Source organism: Hydra viridissima, unplaced genomic scaffold (genome assembly GCF_058129835.1).
Source record: "Hydra viridissima isolate aposymbiotic clone 2 unplaced genomic scaffold, HvirCarnegie_v1 scaffold_15, whole genome shotgun sequence".
Lineage (NCBI taxonomy): Eukaryota > Metazoa > Cnidaria > Hydrozoa > Anthoathecata > Hydridae > Hydra > Hydra viridissima.
The window spans coordinates 5,676,894-5,696,960 of record NW_028324314.1 but is presented as its reverse complement, the minus strand read 5'-3'; the positions used below and the strand labels follow the sequence as shown (position 1 = coordinate 5,696,960).

Genomic DNA, 20,067 nt, shown 5'->3' with positions numbered 1-20,067 from the left:
TAAACTAAAAATGTATTTGTGAAAGTTAAGAATAGATAAACTAAAAATGTATGATGCAATCAAATCTAATCGCGTTCCCAGAGTATTGATAGTGGGCGATCCAGGATTTAGATTGATAAATCGTATAATTACACCCTATTTAGACCCAATAAGTGAACACCAACATCGGTTTAATAGAGTACAAAGGTTAACCAGATGCGTTTTTGAGCGTTGCCTTGGGGAATTAAAGAACAGGCTCAGATGTCTTAACATCACTGATAGAACACTTCATCTTTCCCCAGTTTTTGCATCCAAAGTCATTTTGTGTTCTTGCATTTTGCATAATTGTTCATTAGTTAATGTCCCATTGCCAAAACTTGACATTACTATGCCTAATCTTGAAGGTAATGATGATGTAGAAGTACAGTTATCAGAAGATGGATTACGATTGCATTACCCAAATATTTACCCAAATATTTAGTATCTAAATCGTAACTTTTAAAATGTGCATTGATAGTTGTTTTGTGGACAGTTCTGGACATTCACCTTTATGTTTTGTGGACAGTTCTGGACATTCACCTTTATGTTTAGTAAGTTTTTTACAATACGATTTAATAAAAAAATTTTATACAAAAGAATTTAATAGGTTTTTTAGAATACGACAAAATAAATTTTAGAATTCTCGTTTAAAGGTAAAATAAGAAAACATTAACAAACAGCTTTAAACACATCACACTTTTTTGCAAATTTTTATTACACAAAATCTTTTTATCGCCGTATCATGAATGTTTAAAAATGTAAACCAAATTTTTGTTTAGACAATAAACACACATGAATGTTAATCCATGTTACACTCGTTCGAATTAAGTCTTTCACAATGCTCTGCTTTGTAGAGTAGTATCTTGACATCGCTTGCCACTTAGTAATTTGAGCATTACCGGCCACTCACAAATAATTTGAGCATTACCGACTACTCACATATGGCCCGAAAGGCTATAACTCCAACTAGATGTTCGGGAGAAACCCTCTGGAGGGAGTGGTACATACACACACCCCACGGTCGTTTAGACTTTAGAAATAAATGGAAAGTTATTATACGCATGCGCAGTAGATTTAAAAATAATTTAAAATTTTAAAAATGGCTACGGATGCAAAACTTATCATTGACAACGAGTAACTTGTTTAATTTTAGATAATTAAATAGGCTTTTAACTATTTTTTCATGAAATTATTTTGAAAATAACTTGCAGCTGTACGAAAAAATTTTTCAAATAAAATACAAGACCTCTAAATGTGAAAAATATCTACTTTCAGCTAAAGCAACTTTAGTGTTTTTGTTTACAATTTTTAAACCTTTTTTAAAATATTTTTGAGCGTAGAAATTTTTTAATTTAAATTTATTCAGAAAGATGAACCTTTTATCTTTTTTGTATTTTTTGCTTATATGAGGATTCAATTTTTTTTGCAGGGTTAAAAGAAAATCTTAATCATTGAACTTTTGTAACCTGTTGCTATGGTCAATGCCGGATTAACCCGGGTTCCTGGGAGCCTAGGCGCCCGGCCCCCAAAAATTAGGGTATCAGTGGGGCCCCCGATTTTCAACGTTTATATTATTTTTTTTTATTATATATGACTTGACATTCTAAATTAGTTTTATTAATTTCTAAGGAAATAATTTCGATAATTTCTAATCAAATTAATTCCATTAATTTCTCATGTAATTAAAAATAAAAACTCTAAACTTTTAAAAAAAAAGCTCGAACTTGAACACGTTCGAACTGTTTTGGAAAAAAGTTCGAACAATTTTTATCTTTTTTTACTTACTTGAAAAATTAAAATAAACGGATACAAGTTAAATGCTAAACTGCTTAATTATTTATCAAGAAATGCGAATTGACATTTTGATTTGAATTTTTTATTTTATTTGAGAACAAATAATATCACTTAAATTAATATTTGTTTATTTTTTTATATTTATTGTTAAATATGTATTAAATATTTTATATATTTTTTGAAATGTTAGTTTTTTACTTCTCTTTTTTTTTTTTTTTTTTATTACCACTAAAGAGTTATAAATTAAGATTACAATTATTTTTGCAATAATTGGACAATAATGTACAGAAAATATCTAAGCGGAAATTTAAAACGCAAACTGAAAAAAAAATAAATGTGACAGACAGCAAACAACATTAAAAAAAATCCCAAAATTGACTAATTTTTTCCGATCTCCTGATAAAACATTAGAGAAGAATCAATGTTTTTCAACTGAATCAAATCCAACTGCAGAAAGTTCACAATTGTAGAACGTAACAGATAATTCTTCAATGAACAATTCAACAGCGCAGCAAGAAAATGTGTCATATGCCAATGTAAGAATACCTTGGAATTTAGAGGAAAGAACAAATAGTTAAATTTATTGTTATTATTGTTATTAGCATTATTATTATTTCTTTTGTTATTGCTGTTTTTATTATCATTATTGTTATTATTTTTGTTATGAGTAATATTATTAAACGCATTATTATCTTTAATCGTTAACTTAAACTGCAACGTTGTTTTTTGTTTTAGTCCAGTTTGTTAATATGTCAATCTGACCCAGCATTGTGGACGGATTTGAAAGAAGCACAGCGCTACTGCATTTCTATAAAAGAAATTCCTGATCAAAATGTTGAAGACAAAAGTTTTGAAAAATCTAAAAAAGTAACAAATACCAAAATAAGGTGCTACTCTCATCTGTTTTTCTTTTAATTTGAAAAATGGTGAAATTCGAAAGAGAGACTGGCTTATCTATTTACCATCTACAGGAAAAATATTTTGTTTCTTCTGCTTGCTTTTTCAAGATTCAGACGACAACTTTGGATCTGGATTCAAAGACTGGGCACATGGACTGAGTTCTATACATAGACACGAACAAAGCAAGCAGCATTCTGATGCAGTCCAGTGCTATTTTGGAAAAGTTACATTAAAAGGAAAAGTTGATACTCATTTAAAACAGCAGTTGGAGGAAAAGCGTTACTATAGGGAAGTTCTGAGAAGAGTTGTTAAATGCTTGAAAATTTTGTGCAGTCGAGGTCTAGCTCTTAGAGGTGATTCAGAAGAAATAGATGACTTCAGTAATGGAAATTTTCTCGGGGCCTTAGAGTTCTTAGCAAAATTTGATCCATTCTTGCTAAACACTTGGAAAACCGAGGAAACCAGGGCAGAGGAAATGTTTCATACATTTCATCAACAAGTTATGAAGAAATTGTCTAATGAGAAGAATATATCAGCACTTGAATGTTTACAAGCAATTCGTAGGAATAAGTTAGAATCAGTTTTTCCCAATGTTGACATCGCATATCGGATTTTTCTTACTCTTCCCATTACTAATTGTAGTGCAGAGAGAGCATTTTCAAAAATGATCTCCGTTCCTCAATGTTAAACGATCGTTTAAATGCTCTTTGTTTAATGACAATTGAAAGAACACTGTTAAAAAATACAAATTTTCAAGATGTTGTAATTGATTTTGCAAATGTGAAAGCAAGAAAAGTTTCTATTTAAATAAAAAAGTAATCTTATGTTTCTGCATTCATTTTAAAATACACTTTTTTAGGAAATGGGCCCCAAATATTTTTCGGCTCCCGGCCCCCAAGACCCTTAATCCGGCCTTGGCTATGGTACTCTTTTCCGATGTGACTATATATATATATATATATATATATATATATATATATATATATATATATATATATATATATATATATATATATATATATATATATATATATATATATATATATATATATATATATATATATATATATATATATTAGGGCCCTGCAAATTGACATTTTTTGTTTTGTTAAGCTTTTTTTTTTCCAAAAAGATAAAAATATTTCTTTGAACAAATTCTTTTTGCCCAGATTATATTTTCGACGTTTGTTTAAAAGTGATATTCGAACTGTTTTCATTTACTCTTACTCCACCCGGGATAAAAAAACCCATTTCAATTACATTTCAGCTTTAGAAATCTAAAAAAACAGCAACATTCGCAAAATAAAATATGATTAAAAAAAACTTGAATCTTTTTTTTTTCGACTCGAATCAAAGCGACACTTGATTTGCGAATCGAATCGAAGCAATTCGCAAGGTCCTAATATATATATACATACACATACATACATCATATATTTATGTACACTCTTATGTATGATCAAAATTTTGAATGTTATTATTCCAGGCTTTCGATTTAGTCAATAACGTCTAGTAAATCAACTGTATTGCCTGCATCAAAGCAATATCATTGGTTATGTTTTTGATTTTATCGATTGAATCATCAGTCTGGTTTTGTACATATTGATTCAAAATTAATAAATTATGATAAAAATTGATTCAAAACAAACAAATATTATAGTATACTTTTTTTTAGTATTCCAACCATATTCGCATCTTGAAGAGGAAACTTACCTGTTGTAAAGAAGGGAAAAGTAAACTAAAGCAGAGAGACCTTTTCTTGGAACTCAATATAAATATTTTTTGTATTTGTTGTTTAAATTTTTTTATTTTTAAATGTTTTTTTGCTTGAGACTGTTAAAATCAATATGAATATATTTAGAATATTTTTTACATAAAGATTGAAGGAATGAAAAATGTATTTAATGCATAAAAGATATTTATATTTTCATTTGAATTGTATTTTGATCTTTTATTTTGTGTTGATTGATATTTATTTGATGCATAAAATAAATTTATATTTTTTAAATTATACCAATGTTGCTTTTTCTTCATTTTGTCTCTATTGCATTGTTACAAATATAACAAACTTTATAGCTTTATATCGAAAAATTAAATAATTTATCAAAGTTATGCTTTAAGTTCAAAACTTGTTTGTTTTTTTTTTAGATATAATATGAAAATTGACATTTTGAAAGAAAATGCGAGTTTTGAAAAAAAATGCGAGTATTTAGAAATGTTACCTTTAAAAGTTAGAATGAATAAATTTATTTAATGTGTTAAAAAGATATTAAGTAAATATATATATATCAACTTAGTTTCTCCGCGCAGTGGCCTTGCTTGTCAAGGTTCGTGTTTCGGAGTTAAAGAGTTGAGAGGGGGTTGTACCACAAATAAGAACAAAAAATAAAAAACACAAAAAAGAGTAGCCTCCTCGACTGTAGTAACCCCCTCGGCCTTGGGGAGGTGAACAATGTAATATATATATATATATATATATATATATATATATATATATATATATATATATATATATATATATATATATATATATATATATATATATATATATATATATATATATATATATATATATATATATATATATATATTTGAGGCAGTGGCCTTATTCTTCACAAAAATATTAATTAACAAATTATATTCAGATTATAATAATGTAAACTGAGGTCTAGCTTTATTTGTATCTTTGTAACATTCATAACATATAATAAGAGCGCTCCGATAGGAGCAGGTAAAATCCTTACTTTTTTAAATTCTGTAACCGTTTGCATAGCAGTATATTGCTTAAGGTATTTTACCTAAACATGCACTGATTTTAAATTATCATTTTTGGATTCTTTCTTGTTTCGGAACCTTAAACGTTCAAACCTTTTTTGAGTGGCGCTCAAAAAATGTCTTTGGCCCACTACATGACATATATAAGGAAATGCCGGTTCTGGCGCATAGACCACTTTTCAATACTTAAGGATGCTAAAATTGATGCGTTGGTTAACATTTCATATCGTGTTCTGAGACAAAAAAAATACTTTTCCTATACTTAAGGATGCTAACATTGTTGGTTAACATTTCTTATGTTTGCTTTTGGCTCCTTTTCAATACTTAAGAGGTGCCTTTAATAAGCATCATCTTTTTTCATGAAGAAGTATAAAAAATAATCATGTTATTTCTATACCTTGATCTAGTAACGAAGTTCTTCAAGATGTTGTCTTAAACTTGATCCATTAAGGTAAACTCCTGAGCAGGTCTTGTTTTGTAGTGACCAATAGCCAAGGTTCTGTGATCATTTAATAGGATCCTCTTATCATCTTTTGAGCTGAGTGCAACTTTGTTAATTTCTTCGCTGTAAACGTCGTGAAGATGAGATCGGAAAACGTTCATGGTTGCAAGTTGTTCATTTCCACTCATTAAGCAGTCTTTAAAATGTTGATGTCTTATTTTATTTTCAACGACTTTCTTTTTGACTCCTTTGCATTTTTTGCGTTCTTCATTTTCTTTAGGGATGTAGTAAGAGTAGAGTTTGGGTCTAAGCCCAACAAACTCTTTAATTTGCTTACCACCGGCTTCGTCTTTGAACATACCAATAACCTTATTATTTAAGCCTACTTTGAAGCCAGCGTTTTCAATAGCAGGATGGTTATAAGGAAAGTTCTTGTGTCAAACTTGGTTTCAACATCATCGGCAATGTCTTTGAAAAAATCTTCCGTTTCGATTTCAAAAAAGAGCGAGTCAGTGTCGGTCATGAGCAGCTTGGCTTTATCACCGTATTTAGGCTTGATGTAATCGTAATAGAACTCATACATGAGAGTCTTGCTGATGTCGAGGATGCACATTCCTAAAAAAACGGGTTTGTCGTAAGTGACTTGTGTTTTCTTCATATGAATCGCAGTTAAGCTTTCATCAAAAATGACGTGTCGTTCATATCGAGTTTCTTTAGATAATTTTAAGACTTCTTTTCTTGTGGTGACAAGTTTAATATCAACGAGTTTTTCGATGTTTTCCATAGTTTTTCCAAAGACGGCGTTGTTCATGAGTTTAAAAAATTCCTTATCAGATTCGTTTTTAGCTTCTGTTCTTTTATTGGTGTTGCCATCGATGTATGATTTCATGAAAGGTTCTTCTCTAAAGGTGAAACCTCGATGAATTTTGGTGATGACCAAGCCTAATCGTTCATAGAGTTTAAGATTTGTGTGATGAACGACGTATTTTTCTTTATTGTTTAAATTGGGAACCAGCTTTTCTACTTTTCCAATGGTTAATCTTTCAGGAGCCAAAGGGTAATCGTTGTGTAAATCGTGAAGGTGATCGGGGTAATCTAAATCGACTTCGAGAATGCATGGCATAGATTTCCAATTTTTAAGCTCTTCATCAGTCATCCATTTGAATCCTCCAACGGGAAGAGGTTGGCTCATAGCCCATCCGTATAAATTGTTAGCGTCTAAATACAGGAGGAATTTGGATGGTTGTGAAGGGTCATAGTCTTGCATGTATTTGTTATTAGCAGTTCCAAGTCGGTTTAAGATCATGCTGATTCCACCGCGTATTCCTTTTTTAACCATGTTGAGCATATCAGGATCGCTAAAAAGTTCTATTTCAGCTTTAGTACTTTTATACATGGCTTCCATACCGAGTCCAGGACAGGTGTAAAACTGAGCAGGATCAAGATCGTAATATTCTATGCAAGCGTTTCTGAAATTTTCAATAGCGTCTTCTAGAATTAAGACATCAGACACGTTATAAATTTCTAGGTAATCTCTAAAGGTTTCGCATCCAAATACTTTCCAAATGTTTTGCGCATGCGCGTATTCTTTATCAGTGATGTGCTTATCGTCTAGTCTGGAATAAAAGTCTTTTTTGGGTGGTAATTGCGTTTTGGATAATTTTTCAATCGAGTCCATCCATTCGTAAGGGAAAATACCTTTTTTTCTTATCAAGTCGAACTTTTCCTTTTCAGGATAATATTCCCTAACGTTTATGCATTGTTCATCGGTTAGATTTTTAGAGAGTTTGTCTAAAGGGTCAGACATGAACCTAAAGCTGTCAAGAAACCTCATTTCTTTCATTACTTCGTTTGGTTCGCCTTTCTTATCGATAGTGTCTCTCACTTTGATTTTTTTAGAGAAGCTGATATATTTCTCATCATTGTTGGGTATGCAATTGAGCTTTCCGCCTAATTTCTTAATGAACAAATGGCTATCGTAACAGGACAAGTTGTGTATAAATACGGGAATAAATTTTGGAATTCGATATTTTTTATTGCAAGCTTCGTGAGCGGCACCACGGTACTTTCCAGTCAAATGGCAGTGTTCCCATACTTTATCACCGTTAAGATCCTTTTTGCAAATGTGACATTTGGTTGCAGCTTCAAACTTCTTCTTATCCTCATCAGTCTCTATTTTCTTATTCTTCCATTCTTTTTGTAGTGAATCGCTAACGTTCCAAATCTTTTTAAGGTCTTCTTCAAGCCTGGTGATAAACTTTTGAGCCACATCATCCTCTTCGCTTTCTGCTGTGTATGAATCAGGTTTTTCTTTATAAATGGTTTCGTCGAAGCATTTGATATGGTAGCTGAACGAGCATGGGACATGCTTTTGATATTGTTTGGTGTACGACTCTTTACTATCATATTCAGTGTTGTCATCGATGGGTTTGATGAAACTTTCAAAGTCAGCAGTTACCACAAACGGAACTCTCATGACCTTGTTATAGTTTTTAAACTGAACAGTTGTCCCTTTTTCAGGAAGATCGATTCTCATTGGAGCGTTATCATAGCAGTATTCTCGATGGATTTGAAGCTTTTCTTCAAGGTCATAACCCTGCATACGATTTCTGCAAAAATATTGTTTGTGTTGATTCTTTGATGCTGAAGAACCAGCAAACCGACTGAAATTTTTAATGAGACAATAATGGCTGTTGTCTTCGTTTGAAATGAGCAGTAAATCAACATTATGCTTTCGATCTAAAAATATGCATATTTGCATAGGTTGAGGTTTATTCATTTCATAGTGAAAGACGTTCACGCTTATGGTTGGATTATTTTTCTCAAACATTTCGATTTGAGTTACCTTTACAGGAAATTCCATTCCTTTCCAATTGAGCTCTTTAGATTTTTCAATCAACTCATTATCAATTCTTTAATTGTCTCTATTTTTCATGTTAAGAGCTCTGGTGACACACCACTTGAAGCATTTATCGTCATTATTTTCCATGTTGATGATTGCCTTTTTACTTTTTAGTATAGGAGATAGCTCCATGTAGGAAGAACCCTTGAAAGGTTCATAATCGACAAAGCTGATATCCATTCTTAAAATCTTAGACAAGACGCAATTGGATCCCATCTTGTTGTAATTAGCACTACTTTCTAAGATTTTTTCTTCCATTTCGGTCATTAACGTTCGTACATCTTCACCCTCCAATAATCTTTTCGTGTAGGATGAAAAGTTAGCTGTTCGAGTAGTTTCCTCACCTGTTAAGATGCTTACGCGAATCATTTCACAGACTAAAGAAATTCTTATTTTGTGTTTCTTTCTCCTTCCATGGTTTGAATAGCAGACTCTCTTACCAAGTTTAGAAAAGGAACAATGTCTTGGTATCGAGAAGACGGCTGGTAAGAAAATAGTCTGGTTGAACGTTCTGCTGAATGCTTAGTCATATTAAATTTTACTGTAAAAGGACCACCTGTAGACCCTGAAGCGGGAACCAAAGCAGGAGGTGTTGTAACAGGAAATGCAGCGTCTTTGAGAGACTTGATCGTTTTTTCCACTTTATTTTTAACACTGCTTACTGCATTTTTTACCGTGGTTGGAATGAATGAACTAATGAGATCATTTACTTGGCTAAAACCATGATTAACCGCATTAATAGCAGTTGTCTTAAACCTTGAAAACAACCCAGGTCTTGGTGCTGGAACAGTTGCAGGAGCCGCGATGTAATCAGGAGCAGGTAAAGGCCTAGCCTCAGTCATGCGTATACGAGGTCTATGTCCAATGATGGGTCTTATAGCCTCAATGAGCTCGGCTTTTTTCATTTTATAGATACCTTTGATATCGCCACGGTCTTTAGCCATCTCTCTTAATTCTTTCACAGTCATTTTGGAATAGTTCATCCTTTTCGATCATTAACATCTTTTATAAGGGGTTTTCGACGAATGTCAGGTTTTGTTGTTCTTATAGCTTCAACGAGCTGTTCCCTCGTCATTTTGGTATAGCCTTTGAGATGTCTTTCTTTAGCATCTCTTCGTAATGAGGCCATTGAGACTTTTTTCAATGCTTTATCTTCCATTTTTATAGGGGTAAGAAAAAAATTTTCGGCGCTTTCTGAAGATTGGTGACTCATTTTATTTCCGCCGTGATTTTCTTTAAGTCAATTCAATTTTTTTAAAATCTCGGCATGCTACCGCTTCTTAGAACCGTTTTCAATTCTTAAAAAAGAATTAAAAATCATTTATGATTTCCATGGATCTAAAAGATCTTAAAAAAATCGTAGATTTTCCACTTGTGATTTCTAGTGATCTAAAAGATCTTAAAAAACAAGATAGTTGGCAAAAATTTCGCTTATTGAATCGTATACATGCGCTTGACCCATTTCATCAAATCTAATCGTATACTTTCTTCCCCAGTCATCACGTGCAGTAAATTCGCATCCAGTCGCATGAATTTCTTTGTCTTCAGCAAACAGATGTGCACGACCCATGGCATCAAATTCAATCACATACTTCCTTTCCATCTTTTTAAATGCCGTGATTTTTTTAAAGCCAATTCAATTTTTCTTGGTAGATTCTTCGAACCCATGGATCTAAAAAGATCTTAAGCAGCAGGAGTGCAAAATCTTCCCATCCAACCAGATGAAGCGAATTCTTCCCATTCTTCTGCAATGTCTGACTTATATGCTTTTTCCTGCTCTTCCAACTCTCTTTCCAGCAATCTTCCCATTTCTTCATCGCTGAAATCATGCTGTCTTCTCATTTCTTCATACTCTCTTATCACTTCTTCATACTCTCTTCTCGCTTCTTCAAAATCTATTTCTCCTTCAAACAGTCTTCTCGTTTCATCAAACTGACTTTCCAACAGTCTTCTCGCTTCTTCCAACAGTCTATCCATCTTTTTTAATCGTTGTAAATTATCTTACTCGAGTTCAATTTTTCAATTCTTCAAAAAGAATTAAAAATCATTTATGATTTCCATGGATCTAAAAGATCTTAAAAATTCGAAGCGACATTGTCGCCATGGATCTAAAAGATCTTAAAAAAGAATCTAAAAAGCAATTATAGTAACTCGTTCTCATCTAATATGCGATCTTCGAGAAAACTTAAAAATCGAGTATGCCTATCAACCTTAACATGTCTTTCGGTATCAATAAATTGCCGTACAATCGAGACAAGAACTTCAAAAGAGCAAACTTTACAGCATTTTAAAATATGGTTTCTAGCTTCCAAAGAAAGTTCTCGCACCCTTCTTTGAATTTTTCGAACTGTTGGATCTGGAGACAGCTCAGACTCGATGTTGATAGCGACTATAAGATCATCCCTGCTCGTTCTACCCAAGCTAAACTTTTTCTCAACGACAAATTTGCTTTGCATGTTACCCATCTTTTTTAATCGTCGTAAATTATCTTACTTGAGTTCAATTTTTTAACACGGCAAAAGTTAAAAAATTAAGAGGAATACATATTTTTAATCTCTCTAATATGTTCAGTGATTTTGCGACAATTATTACGACCACTAGCATTTAATCTCCAATTGGTACCGATAAAGAATTTATTACGAAGGTCAATATCTTCTTTTATAAGCATAACCACTTCTTTTAAAGGTGCTACTTCAACCATTTCCTTGAAAATCGTTTGATGTTCCTTTGGAAGCTTTCTAACGTTTTTTAAAAATTTATCCAAACTTTTCGATTTAATCGTATCAGGAGTTGACACAAACATACCATCAAGAGCATTCAAAAGATCATCCTTTCGCATGACTGCCATCTTTATTTATACCAAGATTTTTAAAAAAGACAATTCAATTTTTTTAACACGGTAAAAGTTAAAAAAAAATCAATGATGAATCTTTTCAATTTTGATTCCATTAACCACCTTTCCATCTCGATGCTCAAAATATTTACATCTATGACCAGTTCCTTTCATCGCTTTGTAAAGAGACTTGTATTCAGTCAACTCGCCTGTTTCAACGTTAGTCATTCTCACAGTGATTGGATTTTTTCTAACTGAACGAAGCCAGTCCCATTTTGGATCATCATTCTTTTCTCTAGGCTCATGTATTCTTGGTCGACCTACTGACTTGTACTCTTTCACACTTTCAAAAATCTCATCTTTACTGATCAAGTTATTTTCAACCGCGAGCATCATCAGACCTAATAAATTGTTTGCGGTTTTGGTGACTCCATTTTCCCTCAGCAAATTTTTCAAATACGATGTTGTATATCTCATTTTTATTAAGAGAAGAAATTTTTTTTAGGATTTCCAGAATTTAAAAATTCAATCTTGATTCCATTGTCCACCTCTCCATCTCGACGCCATAAATATCTCCATCCATGACCAGTTCCTTTCTCCGCTTTATAAAGAGACTTGTATTCAGTCACCTCGCCTGTTTCAACGTTGATCGTTCTCACAGTGATTGGATTTTTCTTAATAAAACAAAGCTTTTCATATTTTGGATCAGTAGGTTTCTTTTCTTGCGGTTCGCGACGTATTCTTTTTTCTTTTGCCCTTTCTAAAATCTTGTCTTTACTGATCAAATTATTTTCAACCGCAAGCATCATCAACGTTAATAAATCGTCAGCCGTTTTGGTAATACCATTTTCATTCAGTAAATATTTCAAATACGATGTTGTATATCTCATTTTATTTCTGCCGTGATTTTTTTAAAGCCAAATCAATTTTTCCACTTTCACGAAAGATCTTACTCAATAAACAGCAGTCATGTGAGTTCCATTTGAAACAAAGTTAAGCATTTTATCAGAGATCACCACGGCAAAGATAACGGTATTTGCAACAGTTGAAGTTCGAAATTTAAGGTTGATCACCGATTCAGCTGTTTCTGAAGCCACTCTTTCTTTTTGCTTGCTGATATCAACAAAGAACAAGGGATACAATTTTATATATTGAAACAAGGACAACCCAGATTGACAAACAAGTTCGTTTGTGCCGTAATATTTTTCATCAAAAGAAAACGTATCTGCATAAGCCATGACCACTTTCTTTTCTCCAAAATTCAAGTCGTAATTATAATTTGGGTACTTTATTCCATTGACGGTCACGTAAAAATTGCTAATATCACAATGGTCAAATATAGACGGATTAACAGTTTGACTAGATGGTCTGTTTGTCTGTATTTGACCATTGTCAAATACAGACGAACAGACCATCTAGTCAAACTGTTAAGAGTCCAAACACAATAAACAACGGAACGCTTACTGTCAAAGTCCAAACACAATAAACAACGGAACGCTTTTGTCGGTGATTCTTCCAAGCGACCAGGTAAATTCTGTTTGACCAGCAGGAATAAGCTGTCTTTCGCATTTGTTTGATTTATAAGGTACTTCGATAGGTATCTTTTGAGCTAATAAACTCATGAATTCAGCATTTCTCGAAACACTCAATTCAGCGCGCGGCATATAAAGCCTGAATTTTTTAAGATCAATCATTCCTATACCGGCGCTCTCCGCTCTGTAAATCGCATCATCGCATTCTTTCTTTGTAAAGGTGATGGTGTGTCTTAACCCATAAACAACTTTGTCATAGGTTTCACAAAAACCAAAAATGTGCCTTAAAGGTATCCTGAACGAAAAAGCGCCAACGGATGTAGTGTCTGCAAACAAATGGCCTCGTCTAACTTTAAATCCTTCATTATCAACAAGATTTGATGTGTCCATGAACCACATTTGCTTCAAACCATCTGTAATCTGAAATCCGTAAGGGTATTTCACCATTCCAAGAATGGTAGTGGCATGACCTGGATAAATAACTCTTTCCACTTGCTCTCCAGATAAGTCATAAGTCACGTCGTTAAACAAATACATCAAAGCATTATTCACCAAGGCGATCTTGTCTGTGGCTTCATAAAAGGTTCCATCACTCTTTTTCAACACTCCTTCAATAAGAATGTAAGCCTCTGATGGTAGTGTTTTAATGGATTGGCAGTCAATTTCAAAAGTTATCGTTCCTGAAGAATTTAAATCCAGATTGGTTGGAAGGTACTCAAAAAAATCCACTTTTTCAATTCCAGTGTCATACTCTGGTTTATCACTCACTCTTAATCGATCAGTAGTTATCATTTTATAGAAAGAAAAATTTTTTTAAATCCTTTTCACACTCATCCTTCAAGCGATCTTCATGCCTCTTCCCATCTTCACTAGGTCTTGGATTCGAATCGCATTCTGTTTCGACATTTTCCTAGTTTGAATGGATGAACCAGTCTTTAATTTCTCAATGGTCTTTTTACCTTTATCAACAACCGCATCTTTAGCAACAGAAATGGCAGAAAGGGCTAACTCTGTACCAGCAGATTTTGCAGCTGTAATCGCTTCTTGCCCAATTTTGCTTGATGCAGCATTTTTTAGCATATTCATTGTTGCTTTTGAAGCAGCTGCTCTTTTGATGAAATTTTTAATCAAGTCTAGAATACCACCTCCTCCAACAACGTTCTTTTTCACATATCTTCGATTATTACAGATAAGCATTTTCTTTTTCAGCATTTTCTTTTTAAATCCTTTGATGCATGAAAACTAAATAATTTTATCAATCGTCTTCATTAACGATTTGTATTCCACTTTATTAATCTCCCCTTGTCTCAACAGCTCATCGCAAATGCTCACAGCTACATTTCTCAATCTTGTATTTCCAGCATGCCAGGAAGCAATACTCAATTCAAGCTTTTCCACCAACGCATTTGGATCGCTCGGAAGAATAATCACTCCACGACCTTTTTTCCCTTTTTCAATACGCATTATTTTTTCCCAAATAGGGGCAATAAGTTTCTGATACTTTAGTCTTCTTGAAGCTTTCGGTTTATTCGGCTTCGTATCAGATCGTATAGCATCACTGTCCATTAAAATTTTTTCATAATTTTGCAAATCTTCATCCGTATACTCGCTCGGTATTTCATATTTAGTCATGAGCTCCCAAAGACCTTTTGTTCTTTCATACCTTTCATCGCCAACAATAATATCATCTCCATCCATTTCAACCTCCATTTTACCAATGAACATTTTATCTTCAACTTTATTCACTTCAAAAGGCATTTTGGATACAAATTTTTTATTTCTTTTTTTTTCGTTGAGCATCTTTTCGTTGCTTTCGATGAGCGGTCTAAACAGCTTTATCGCATTAGCTTGAAAATTTGACTCTGAAATGTTGTTATTGATGCTGTCTTGGTAAATCCTCTTTCTTCTCTCATTAACTTCTTTCACAATTTCATCTCTTTTATCCGGGTCTTGTATTTTAAAGAAAAACATCTTTTTAGAATACGCAGACAAAAAATCCTAAATCAGTTTTCACATTAATGTTATCCCTTCTTGAACAAATTGTTGAACGCTTGAATCGCGTCATCTCGACCTTTTTGGATCAAGTTTTCTTTAGTCACTTCATCTATTCCATTTTTGGTTTTGGTTTGTATTTCCTTCATCATGGCCTTAAACTTTTGAAGCTCTTCTAAAATCAACTGAAACTCTGAATCGCTTATTCTTCCATCCATCAACGCTTTGTAAATATGCTCGCTGATCGTGTTCAATTTTGACTCTGCCAACACTTTTATCTTTTCGTGCTTTTCCGCTTTCAATGCTATCTTTTTATTCACTTGACCTCCGACAATCGATAAAAAACCCATTCCAATAGCCACACCTTCAAATGCAATCGCTACTGGACTTGCAATAATGGTTGACAAAAGCCCTATTCCAGTCGCACCCAAAGCTATGCACAATCCCTGCATCGTATTGTCCACATTCGAAATGATCCTGAAAACGCGATGGTACTTTTTGCTGAGATGAACTCGCTTTGCTTTTTCAGTTTCTATCTCTTTCTGAATCTCGCCAATCGTATGAAGACGATCTACAGGAGCTGATGGAAGAACTGGATAAAGTTTTTCATTTAATATCTCCATTTTTTCATTAAGAAAGATTATTTTAAATCAATATAAGTAATCTTGCAAAGCTTTTCGCCTTTTTTAACAATAACGTCCTCTTTGCTGTTGCTATTCACGTCCATAATAACGTTATCTACAGACTCTGAAATAATGACTTCGTTCTTTCTATAATTCAACTGCTCAGTGATTTTATTAATTAATGTCACCACTGCAACACCTTTCTCCAAATTCAGTCCAATGGATAAAGCTATCGCTGTATGGGTGAGAGCAACAAATTTAATATCTTTCTGAGCAAAAATCTCATACTGTCCGTTCGTGTTGTAATAGGGTGGATGATCCAACGTTATCGTAGACACAATAATGTTACTCGGTCTTCTTTCCTCCAACTCTCTGATCCTCTCTTCCAAATATTTCAATTGCAATTCCAAACTGTGAACTTCTGCTGAGGCAACATTTCTAAAAAACTTGTGAGGAGCATGCATTTTAAAACATCTTAAAAATTTTTTAGATCATCTCATGATCAGTGGAAATCTACGATTTTTAGATCCTTTCTTGCAAACTGATCAATTCTTTATTGTCTACCCACAAATTAAACGAGTCTGGATACCCCAATCATTTCACCAATGATCTGCTCTTGGTTTTGCGAACGATTTTTTCAATCCTGAATATGTCCTGATGCGTCTTTTGCATCTCCTGCTCGTAAAAAGTGCCCTGAATTTCTTCACCGTTAGCATCAGCGATTTTATACGTGGGAGGATTCGTATGCTGAACATTCGACACGGTAAAAACCTCTTCAGTCCATCTCGGCGTATACCCCTTTTCAAAATGAGACTTCTTTTTTACGATCCTCACTTGATCACCCATGGAAAATTTTGGTTTTGCTGGTAATGTTTGATCCTTTCCATACAGATTCCACCATACCCTACCTTTATTCTTTTCATTGCTGGCTTCCACTGGAGTCATTTTGATGGAAGAGTGCTTTGTGTTGTTGTAATTTTTTACCATCTCATTCAAAACGTCAATGTATTTATTGGTATTGTTGGCTGAAAAATATTTAAACATTCTCTCTTTCATCGTTCTGTTCCATCGCTCAACGACGCAACTTTTTTCCTCGTTTTCAGTGGAATACAATTGCACACCTAGCGCTCTCACATCCCTGTTGTAAAATTGTTTTCCTTTATCCACCCACAATTTGACGCATTTTCTTTCTTCGAAAATTTTTTTCAACGCTTCAGCTACTTCAAAGCCTGTTTTGCTTTTTAACGGAACAATCCATCCATACTTTGAAAACACGTCAATCACCATGAGCAAATATTTTACGCCGTTGTTGAATTTTGAAAACGATTGCATGTCTACCAAATCTGCGGCCCATATCTCATCAATGTCGCTCACAATCACCCTTCTTCTTTTAAAATGATGAATGACCGGTTTATGAAGCTCCTCTGCAAGCTGATCCGTCCATTTCAAATCACTCACACCCAATCCAAATTTAGCTTTAGCTTTAATCTCCGGAGCAATAAGCTTTCTCTCATTAATCTCTCTTTGAGTGGGATTGGGGATCGAATTCATCTCCTCAAGCATAATTTGATCCGCCACATTCCTGCTTTGAACGTCGTTTAAATATTTATAAGCCAAATCATGATGGTATGCCGCATTGTCCACTCTGTCTACCGGCTTGCTCCAATCTTGATACATGACTGTAGAAGTCAACCTCTTATCCAAATTGGTTCCCGGTCCTGCAAAGTTCATCCCAGGAATGTGCATTTCTCCTGGAAATTTGGCCCACGGAAGCTTGATTTTGCTCGACAGCTTGTTAATCGACTCCACCAAATCACCTCCTTTTGTCGAAGATGATCCCGCATGTGAAGAAGATGATCCCGCATGCAAAGAAACAAACTGGAATTTGGTCGTTCCGCAAGAATCACAAGTCCCTTTCAACATAGACCTATTGTTTTTAGTCATCTCCTTTTTCAAGTGAATGGTTTCAGTTTCTCTTTTGCATTTAACGCAGTACATTTTTAATATATAAAAAAAAGTTTTAATATAAAAATGGAAGTTACTGATTTGTCATGGAACATTGGAAAAACCAAAAGATACAACAACAAGCTTTTGCCAAGAAGCATTCGAGGACTCATCGTCGGAAAGTCCGGTTGCGGAAAAACAACCTTGCTTCTCAATTTACTGCTCAAGCCTGGATGGCTGGATTATAACCACTTGCAAGTCTTTGGCAAATCTCTTTACCAGCCTGAATATAAAATACTCGAAAAAGCCTTTGAGAAGAAACTACCAAAAGAACTCATTCTTGATTTGTTCAAAGTGCAAGGAGAAATGGAAAAATTGAATTTAAGCCCTGAAGATGTTATTGATGATTTTTCAAAAAATTTAAAAATAAAAACAGACATGGAATGCCAATTCTTCGAAACAGATGACGATGTGCCTGGACCTGAATCCTTAGACTCGACCAAAACAATTTGATGATCTTTGACGACTTGCTAGATGCTAAGCAAAACAAATGCGAAACATATTATATGCGAGGAAGACACTCCAACGTTGTCTGCTTTTACCTCTCTCAAAACTATTTCATGCTCCCAAGACAAACCATACGAACAAATGCCAACTTTATCTGTCTCTTTCCTCAAGACGAAAATGACGTCAATCTCATTTATAGAGACCGTGTTTCCAGTGACATGACCATAGAAGAATTTAAAAAGTTTTGCAAAGATTGCTGGGATGAGCCTCACGGATTTGCTGTTATCAACTTATCGTCAAAAAAGGACGGTGGAAAATACCGAAGAGGGCTGGATGAATTTGCCTTTTTCTAAAAACAACTTAAAAAATGTCTGGTATTATAATCGATGTAGATGGCAAATCAAGTGTTATCACGACTGAATTTTTAGACAAAATCGTTTTCGAGAAAGGAAAAAGTTATGAAATGGCTTTTCTCGGCTTGGAAACGTACAACAGCATTCCAAATGTAAACAGTAAAAACAATTCTTTCAAATACAGCATGAACAATGGAGCTCATTGGGAAAACATCATCGTTCCTGATGGAAGCTATGAAATTAAAGACATCAACGACTATCTGCAAAAGTCAATTTTAAACACGATAAAAACAGCTCAACGTGGAAGTTATATCATTGCAAATAAAATTAACTACTCTCCAAACGGCCTTCAAATTGGAATCAACATTAATACTTTAAAATCAACCATTAAACTTGGTATGAATTATCTGATTGACTTTGACGTGGAGAACAGCATCGCTTCAGTTTTAGGGTTTACTAAAAGAAAATTAAACTCCAATTCTGAATACGAGTCTGATCATATTGCTAAAATTTTAAGCTCCAACACCATCAGAATTGTTAACAACGTTATCGGATCATCCTATATTAATGGAACCCAACTCAATTGCATCTACTCCTTTTACCCAAATGTTAACCCTGGTTACAAAATCATCGAAAGACCTACGCATTTAATTTATCTTCCTGTTAAACTTCTCGAAATTTCAACAATGGTTACTCGCATCATCGATCAAAATGGAGATTTGATCGATTTTAGAGGAGAGGACATTACGATCCGTTATCACATTCGAGAAGTAAAATAAATAATTTTTCAATACTTAAAAATGTATCAAAACATTAAACTTAACATCTCGCAAGGACAAGCTGACAAAATTAAAAAAGCCATTCAAGACAAAACTGCTGCTAGCATTAGACTCACTCATCAAGACTTGAACGGTGAACATGTTCTTGCTGTCACTAACGCGCAACTCGACCAAATTAGAAAAGCCTACATCAACGGAAAAGGTGTCGCGCTCAAACTCAGCAAAAAACAACTCATGCACAACGCAAAAGTAGAAGGAGAATTCATCGGCGCTCTTTTACCTTTACTAGGAACGCTTGCATCTCGTGCAGCTCCAGTACTTGCAAAAGGTTTATTGGGTGGACTTGCTTCATCCGCCGGTTCAGCTATGGTTGATTCTATCGCTGGACGAGGTGTTAATTGCACAAGCAAAGATTCTGCAAGCTCAACTAAAACTAATAAACCCAAAACATTTTACTTGAGCAAAGATGGAAAAGGCATAAAAATAACCAAATTTGGCTCTGGCTTATTCTTAAAACCTTGGACTGGAAATATCCAAGGCGATGGACTCTTCATTAAAACTGGAAAAGGACTCTTTGTTAAAACTGGAAAAGGACATGAAATAACAGGAGGTTTCATCGGTGCTCTACTCCCCTTGCTTGGTACGCTTGTTAGCACTCTTGTTTCCGGTTCTG

The 20,067-nt window shown here is 33.9% G+C and overlaps 1 protein-coding gene across 1 annotated transcript; it reads right to left on the bottom strand.

The window, feature by feature from the left end:
• Positions 1–3,968: 3,968 nt before the first annotated feature.
• LOC149878371 (uncharacterized) lies at positions 3,969–8,792 on the bottom strand. The gene is made up of 3 exons (XM_090072528.1): positions 7,913–8,792; positions 7,035–7,813; positions 3,969–3,989 (listed from the first exon to the last, which is right to left on the bottom strand). Exons 1-3 carry the CDS (start codon positions 8,790–8,792, stop codon positions 3,969–3,971), a joined length of 1,680 nt encoding a protein of 559 aa, XP_089928654.1.
• Between the last annotated feature and the right edge of the window lie 11,275 nt (positions 8,793–20,067).

Coding starts and splice junctions, on each gene's coding strand:
- LOC149878371 (XM_090072528.1), bottom strand. CDS start 8,792: ATGGAATTTCCTGTAAAGGTAACTCAAATCGAAATGTTTGAGAAAAAT. Junction 7,814..7,912: donor ATTTATACACAACTTGTCCT/GTTACGATAGCC, acceptor AAAAAATCAAAG/TGAGAGACACTATCGATAAG. Junction 3,990..7,034: donor CTATGCCATGCATTCTCGAA/GTCGATTTAGAT, acceptor CTGTTTTTTTAG/ATTTCTAAAGCTGAAATGTA.